General features: G+C 40.0%; 2 protein-coding genes across 5 annotated transcripts in view; both read left to right on the top strand.

Annotated features, from left to right (window-relative positions):
• Positions 1–7,763, top strand: part of LOC106146267 (neuroendocrine secretory protein 55-like) — a 59,592-nt gene extending 51,829 nt beyond the window's left edge. Inside the window, exons 2-4 of the mRNA XM_013518250.1 lie at positions 3,178–3,250; positions 6,262–6,306; positions 7,323–7,763. The gene's annotated coding sequence lies outside the window, so the exon portion shown is untranslated. The remainder of the gene's footprint in view (positions 1–3,177; positions 3,251–6,261; positions 6,307–7,322) is intronic.
• The window catches only part of LOC102020964 (guanine nucleotide-binding protein G(s) subunit alpha), a 54,406-nt gene that overhangs the window by 37,114 nt on the left and 8,877 nt on the right, over positions 1–8,415 (top strand). For 2 of the 4 annotated variants that reach the window (XM_005392218.2, XM_005392216.2), the window contains 2 exons: positions 3,178–3,250; positions 6,262–6,306. In XM_005392218.2, coding sequence (XP_005392275.1) covers positions 3,178–3,250; positions 6,262–6,306 — 118 coding nt within the window. Of the gene's footprint in view, positions 1–3,177; positions 3,251–4,604; positions 4,608–6,261; positions 6,307–8,415 lie in introns of those variants that run through there. The other 2 variants (XM_005392217.2, XM_005392229.2) reach the window with 2 other exon arrangements.

Raw genomic sequence — 8,415 nt, 5'->3', positions numbered from 1 at the left:
CGAGGGGGCGGGGAGGCGGGCCGCGGCCGCTGGGCGCGACTCGTGCGCTCCGGGCAGGGCAGGACGGACCGTGAGGAGCAGACGTGTCCTCGGGCCGGCCGGCCGTGGAAGGAAGAGAAGGACAATCAAATAAAATAAGACACACGCACACACACCAAGTGGATAGTGAGGGCGCAGAGTGCCCAAGGAAGCCAAATGACACGTCATTTTACAGTATGACCTTTTTTTCCCCTTCCAGACTCGGGCTTTCTGTAAAGCAGAGAAGAGAATTAATTGTACCAGCTGCCCCCCCCAGCAGCGCCCCCCACACCCGTGCAATAAACCATTAAACACACACACACACGTTTTCCTGTTAGCCACATTGTGAGCGCTTTGTGAAAAAAGAAAGAAAAAACAACAACAACAACAACAACATTCACAAATCAGAGAAAACTGGAAAATGACATTTGTCTGGAAATGGCTTCTTGGTCTGGAAATGGCGTTTTAAAAAATTTGTCCTTTTCAAGGTGGGAGGGGGGACAGCGCTCTGAAGGGAAGACTTCCCAGGGGGAGATGAAAGGACATTAATTACTTTGTCTAGTGACATTTGGTTGTTTGGTTTTTCTTCTCTTTTTTGATTGTGGTTTTTCCTCTCTGGCCAAAAAGGGGGGGAGGGCTTAACCCTGGGGAGGTGGCCTTTCCTTTTTTCTTTAAGGTGCTGCTTTGGAAAGAAAAAAATCATTTAAAAAATTGTTGAAATGACCAGACGAATTACACAAGCATTAATTAGATTGGAAGTTTTCTACTTCCTTGGTAATTTGGCTATCTGAATAATTGGTGAATGTGCTAGGTTCAGACCTAGCCTATGGTCACATTTCAACAAAACGAGGCTTAATTATCAACAATAAAATGTAAAAGGCTGTTTTTTCTTTGTGGTGGTGTTTGGTTTGCCCTTTTTGGATGGGTCACGTCTTTGTTCTCCTGGGTCCAGATTAATAAAAGCAGAAAATTATTAAGTGAAAATAAATCTCTTTGGTGTTTATGCATTTGCAATTTCAGTAATTAAATGGTACATATGCAGAGGCCCTGTCTAAAACTTTTAAAGGTTGAATTATGCTATTTGAATATTAATGTGCACATGATTTGATTTCAAAGTATAACCTGGAAAAGTCTGGAATCTCCTATGAATGCGATCTTGCTATCTGAATACTAATTTAAGTCAAGTGTGATGCTAATAGCACCTTAAATTTCTAACACCTTTTGTGTAGTGATCGCCAAGTCTCCACTTAATTTGAGACTGTTACTCTGCACACACCTTGGTTTGCTGTGGGCTTATCTTTGGAGGTGTCCTAAGCTGTAGGGCGGCATTTTGTAAGGACTTATTGATAGCCTTTGGCACAGAAATTTGTAGCCCTGTCAGTGACAACATTTTGCATTTTAAAATGGTGACACTGACCAAATAATGCCCCCCCAAAAGAGGGAACAGAGTGCCCCAAGTGGTCTTTTTACTCTATCTTAATTTAATGGTGTGAGAATTAAGTGGATCACGGCACACACAAAAAAAATTAGCCCGTTTCTGTAATTTCACAAATGTGGAAACTGAGGCACAAGTCTGTTTGTGCCAGTAAAAGACAGTTATCTTAATTAACACTTGTGAAATAAAAATACTGGAGATCCTGATGAACATGTCATTATGGAATCTCTTTAATAGTGCCTCCTATATTTTAATTTATGAAAGTTATGTTCATTAAGATAGGGTGTTTGCTTTGAAATCAATGTTTTTGTGGGAACTAATTTTAACTTTTTACAGATATTGATTACATCCTTCTGAAGAAGCAAGAGAAGGAGGAATGCTTTGCTATCTGGACATTAAAACAAAAAATGCAATTAAAAGTAAAAAGAAAGAAAAATGGGTAAAAATCACACAAATTTGTGTGGGCAGAGGGCAAAAAAAACAGTTCACATAGGGATGATCTGTTGAAGAGTGCATTTACCAAAAAAAAAAAAAAAAAAAAAAAGGCAAAATAGCAATCCTCCTTCTGACTTCATGGTAATGTTTTGTCAATACATTGTTTGTTTTTTTTAACAAATGAAAGGTGATTTAAAATGGATGCATATGTCTCTTTCCAACTATTGCAGTTGACAAGGACTGAGAACCTTTGAAATTCAGTGGTTTCCAGGAATAGTTTTTCTTCTGATTAAGTGTTGTCCTTTTATTCCTCTTTACAATTGTTGCAGGTTACCTAATGCTAATATGGTCTCAGGTGCTCTATTTGATATTAAAGTGTGTTTTTTTGAGAAGATGACAGATAATTGATAATCTTCCATTTTCTTCTGCAACACTGTTGTATCCAGAGAGAATTTATCTTTGGAAAGACAGTTTGCAGGGGAAAGGAGGGTGAATAAGTGGTTAAAATGTAACATTGTGGTTTTAGGAATGGGCTCTGAAGTAGCCCAAGGGGTGGGAAACCTGCAGGGAAGGTTGCTGCAGTGTGCAAATGTTTGGGGGGGGGGTGCTGCATCAGTACGTGATGTGGAAGAGACTGCAGTGTCTGGGCATTGTTTGCGAACCCTGAGTATTTTAACCATGAACTATCTGACAAACAATGAATTATATGGTTATCTATACTCATGTGTACATTTTACCAGTGAATTGTCACGTTTGAAAAATTTAGTGTCACAGTTTTAACTTCAATTTTCTCCCCCCTCCAAAATGACAAAATTGCATCATTCTCTTTGCCCCCTACCTTGAGCACACACAATTTTTAAAACAACCAAAAGGAAAAAAATTAAAAAAAAAAAAAAAAAAAAAAAGAAAGAGAGGTACACATTACTCTTCCTATTGTTACAAAGTTTTTTTTTTTTTTTGGTACAGGAACCTCTACTGTTTAATTCAGTATTTGTGCCTGGGCATAATCACTTTTGAAGCAAATGAAAAAAAAAAAAAAAAAAAGACAACTGAAAACAGCAAGACCTTCATTTCTTGTTTGTTATTCTGGTGAAATACTGCAGGGTAGACACTGAGTTGGATTTTTGTTTCTCTCTGCGTCGAAATGTCAAGGAAAATTGCAAGTCTGTTGTGTTTGTTGTTGTGTGTTGCTTCTTTGGAAAAAAAAAACAAACAAACAAACAAGTTCTCTCCCTGCCCAAAATGTGAGATGCCTCCTTCTTAACCTGAGACTTACTTTCGTTTTCTAGGTGCTGGAGAATCTGGTAAAAGCACCATTGTGAAGCAGATGAGGATCCTGCATGTTAATGGGTTTAATGGAGAGTAAGTGTCAAATCCGTGTCCAGGCACTCAGAGTGACAAATGTCATACTAACCTTCAGGAAGTGTAGGTAGCTTTTAGGGCTGGGCAGCTAATTTTCACTTTTTTCCCCCTAATTTATATATTGGAAAATCCTGGGGCAAGTTCTTTGGGGCTGCCCCCTTCATCATTAAGCTTAGGTGCAACAAATAATAATAATAATAATAATAACAACAACACACCCATGTGTTCATGTAAGACGGCACTCCATCCTAGGAAAACGTTTTTGGTTGCAGGAGAACAGTTAACAGCTCTTGGCCCAGGGCAGCCTGTCAGAGACCAGGTCCCCTGCACAGCCTGGCAGCTTGCTGCAGTGAGTCTCCAACAGGGCTGACATGGCCTTGACCACCCTTGTCTGGCCAGTGCTGACCTGTGCAGGGTGTTTTAAACTCTTAGGGAAACATTGTTTCAATAGTATCCTTACATAACAAAGTTGGATGTGACGGCCTTTGTTAATAATTTTGCTTTTTTTTTTTTTTTTGCCCCCCTTTCAGACGAACATGATGGGCAAATAATTTAAAGTTATTTACAAAATCAATATTCCTGCCTAAAGAAATGGAAGCTAAATGATGAAAAGGCCGCAAATTAGATATTTCCTCCTAGTGCAAGGGGCATTCTGCCTTTGAAATGTCCTTCCGGGCCTTGTATAGGACAATATGGCAATACTGCAGTGAAAATAAAGATTTGTGAAAGGAGAGAGAAACAACATATCTTAGAGATGTGAGATTAGTATGAGGTCCTGTGAAGAATGTGACTCAACCAAAGGAATATTCACTACATTGGGGAATTAATTTGCTTTTTACCCCCAGACCCCCAAATGGGCCGCATCCTTCACTGTCCTGTAACGAAATATGGAAAACAGAAAGAGCTAATTTACCAATCTGTTTTCACTCCTGTGGGGTGGTTAATCTCGCTGGAGTACAAACACCTGAAGGCACTAGTTAGTCTGCAGTAACTGACTGGTTAACAATCCCATTCCCTGTTTAAACCTGGATTCAATTGAAAGTTTTTCACTTGTATTGATTTCTGTTTCAGAAGGTAGATTGAGACTGGGCGTCATCGTTTAATTCCATTATGCACCACCCCCACACAAAAAGCAGCCTCCCTTCCCATGAGTTAAGGAGTGAGAGAACTGTATTACCTTTCAGACGGCTAAAGGTGGTTCTTTATTGAAAATTCTAGAATTTGTTAGCTCAGATAATAGGAGGTTAGAAAAAGATGACATCACCTGTACAAATGGTCATTTAGATTTAGGATGCTTTTTCTATTTTAACCCTGAATTCAGAAAGATTAGTTGGTATGCAAAAGGACAGATGAGCTCGTTTGCCGGTTTTATGAATGATTCGGTGAGTTATCCTGGTACATCTAGATGCTATTAAGCGTGTCACCTTCACTTGTCACAAACCACTTCTGAAATTCTGAATTCCCGAAGCAGGCTTCTAGCCATGAATCTGTGACTTAAAAAAAAAAGATCTTGCATATGTCCCCCCACCCTGTAACTTGCAGGGAGTGCTTCTTCATGAGACTAGTTAAGCAAAAATAATTTGACCGTGCACCCTGTAGATAAATATTTTGATTAAAGCTGGACATGGCTAACAGTTTTAAAAGATGCAGCAGCCACTGTTTACCTTAGCTTGAGTCAGATGGAAGAGAAGTCATCCTTAAATAATTCACTTGAAGTTTTATTACTCTACAGGTTGCCCTAAAATCGTAACATTTTTTGCAGAAAGGGTTCACCTCCGTAAGGGAGCCAGCCTAGTGCAGACAAGGCTTCTAAACCAGAACTTCTCTTTTCTATTTTCTTTTCAAAAAGAGGAAGTGACATTCCCAGTTTGCCTCCTTTGTGGATCTCAGAAGATGTTAAATTTAGCCTGTGAAAGTGACACACAGGGGAATTGTTAGTGGGGGGGGGTCAGTACCTTATTTTTACCTAGTGCAGCTAAGCCTCCTCTCTCCTTTTTCCTCACCGTGGTATTGTAACAAACACTGGTCTCACAATTCCCTGGCAAATTGTGACCTCTGTCCCTGAGGGGTGGTCTGCCTGGTGTGGTGTGGGGCTTTTCTTCCCCTCATCCTTTCCCTGTTCTGCCCCGCCATCCTGCACTTCGTTAGTTCTAGGCTGAGCTATGAAATTTGCCTTAACTGTCCACAGGCTGCCGTGCCAATTACATTTTTCAGACTAACATCGTATTAATTTGACCTTCAGAAATACAGAAGTCGAATACGGATTTTTCTAATTCAACCCTAACTCACTCTTCCCTTTAATGCCAGAAAAAAAAAAAAATCATCATTAACTGGTTAAGCTAAGTTAATTATAAAACCACGTAGACGGCTTAGCTCTCCTACCCTTCCACCCTCAAGGAGCGATTCCTACAATTTATGAAGATCAGGTTTGGTTTTTGTTTTTTGATTTATTTATTTAGCTGCCTCATAGTCCAGACGGTTGTAACTGATGACAGTGTATAAACATAAACACTGGATAGGTAGTTTCCCCCAGTGCAAGAAGAGAGGTCATTTTTGCACCAGGAAATCGCAGGCACAAATCTCCCATCTCTGCCTGCGCATGCTCAGAACATTTTGAAGATTCTGACCTGGGACAATTAGGAGGAGCCTTCTGTGCTACCTTATTCTCAAAAGAATTGTGTGATAAATCACTGCTTTAGGTCCCTGATGCATGTACATTTAGTGAAAGCACAAGAAAATAATTATCTGTCCCTCCTGTATCCGACCAGAGTCTCCAGAGGGCCCTGTTAATACTGCAGTGAAGGTGTGGAATTCTTCCCCCTACGGCCCGCAGTCTCAGTAGACGCCCTGAGTTAGCCAGAAAGGCTACCTAAGAACTGACGGGAGGATGGCGCGCGAATTATTGCATTTGCTCTTGGCTGATTGTTTAGGAATGTGGAGAGGCTGTGTGGGGTTTGTGTGAAATTGCGGTGCCTTGCAGATTAGGTGAGCTTTCAATCTCTCTTTACAAGGGGCGGCGAAGAGGACCCGCAGGCTGCAAGGAGCAACAGCGATGGGTAGGCACATTCAAAACAGAAAAATCTTTTTAACAAACAAAACAAACATGAAGATCATGCTGGGAAACTGAGGACACAGACTCGGGAAGAAAATAAAAATCATTTAAGGGCCATCAGCCATCTTGGTATACGTTTGCAAATGAAGTGTAAACAATTTCTTAACAAGTAAAGTGCAAAACAATTGTGTTGGCCATACATAAAGTATAATTAGATCCAGCTGGGAGAAAGCTGTAAATTTCACTTTTAGATGATAATTTAGAATTTTAAGAATCAATGTGTTTTCATATGGTTTCTATTTTTCCCCAGTTCTCCATTTGAATCAACTACTGGTTTCTAAAACTATCTACTAAATTCTATGTGCCAAATGTTGGTCTGATTTTAAAATTTCAGACCTCTTTGAAAAAAGATTTTTCCATTATATTCAGTGCTCCCAGCACTCGGGAGGCTGAGGCAGGAGGATTGCGATGAGTTCAAGACTAACCTGGGCTACCTAGTGAGTTCAAGATCAGCCTGAACTGCATAGCAAGACGCTGTCTCAAACCCCGCCTCCAAAAAAAAAAATTTCAGTGCCACATGGTTCTTAATTTTGAAAAATGCCTTGGCACCTTGCGGCAGATCATTATTAATCATCTTGAAGCGTCTGGCCTTTTAAAAATAATCAAATTTATTATAATCCAAAGCACTTTACATCACCTAGTAGATAAGGACATTCATGATGGCATCTTTTTTTTTCCATTCATTGTCACTTTTTTTCTTTTGTTTCCTGCATTGCCACATCCGTCTCATGTGTGCACACACATACATGCACATGCATGCCAGGTAATCCACTTCAGCTCCACGTGCATACTTAGCATGCAGGGATGGAGCAGCAATTTCTCATGAGAACACACAGGGCCATTGACTTAGCCTAGGGCATTTCAAAAGAATGGCTTCTGTGGCCCGGGAGAGGCGGGGCAAAGGATACTGGGGTCGGGAACAAAGTAACTGACACTTGTTTGTTCATCTGTTTCTTTTAGAATATATTATCCCTAGATGATGGCTACAGTTTCTCATCTTCCCGACTATGTCCTATCACAATTTGCATGCTGGAATCGCTTGGTCTTAGGATCTTCTAATAAGAATACTATTCTGTTGTCTGGGGGGGAGGGGGGATGGGCCCCTACCTATCACCTCACCTTTAAAAATAACTAAAAAAAAATCCTTAATTGGCATAAATGTAGTAGAATAATAGTCAAAAGGCATCTCTATAAAAAGTGACTAATTGATAATCATCTGTACCAGAAGTTGGCATCTGAGGACTAAGATACCCTATTGAGCAACCCTACTGTGTACTAGATGTTGTGCTAAACCCTTGAACCCTACTAATACCTCGCCTGCACGCCTCTGTGATTCTGTTCTACAAGTAAATACAAGTATTAACATTCCTGATAAATAAAAATTCTCTGCATGTCTCAGCATCCCTGTATCTTGCGTCTGTCTTCTGTCTTTCTTCTTTTGTCTGTCCCCACAAAAGCACAAAGATAAGGTATAGACCCAGATGAAGCGTAGTACACATAGCCTTCTCCCACCGCTTAGCTGAAGAGGGGCAGGGCCTTTTAAAAAATACTAACCCTACTAATCTCTAGATGTGGGGAGGGGCACAGTGACACCCTAAAAGTATTTCCACCCACCTCACCTTTTTGGTCAAGTAGCTTACTGGCAAGTGGCATATATTTTGCCTCTGTTCAGTGGTTTAGAGACATCTAAGGAATATTCTCCAAATTTTACAATCAACATTAAATTCATTAAGCAGTAGTACAAATGATGATAAACCTGCCAACCCCCAGTATAATATCTCCATCTACATAGTAATTGCTTCAATGGAAGAATTTTATGTTTTAGTATTACACACCCGAATTAGATTTTAGATTTCTATTTTAGCTGTTTTATACTTGATATACTCCCACACCTATTCACATACGTAGATGAATACTGAACACGTTCTCAAAATATCCGTATTTTAAGACTGGAAGTTTTCCAATTATCATACTACTACTTAGACCAAAATATCAAACTGAATGAAGGAATCTCATTTCTGGAAATATCTTCCCCTTGCTGTATGTGGATTTG

The sequence above is a fragment of the Chinchilla lanigera genome, unplaced genomic scaffold, assembly GCF_000276665.1.
Source record: "Chinchilla lanigera isolate Chin_1 unplaced genomic scaffold, ChiLan1.0 scaffold00044, whole genome shotgun sequence".
NCBI lineage: Eukaryota > Metazoa > Chordata > Mammalia > Rodentia > Chinchillidae > Chinchilla > Chinchilla lanigera.
The sequence above is the reverse complement of the archived record's forward strand: the minus strand, read 5'-3'. Positions and strand labels throughout refer to the sequence as shown.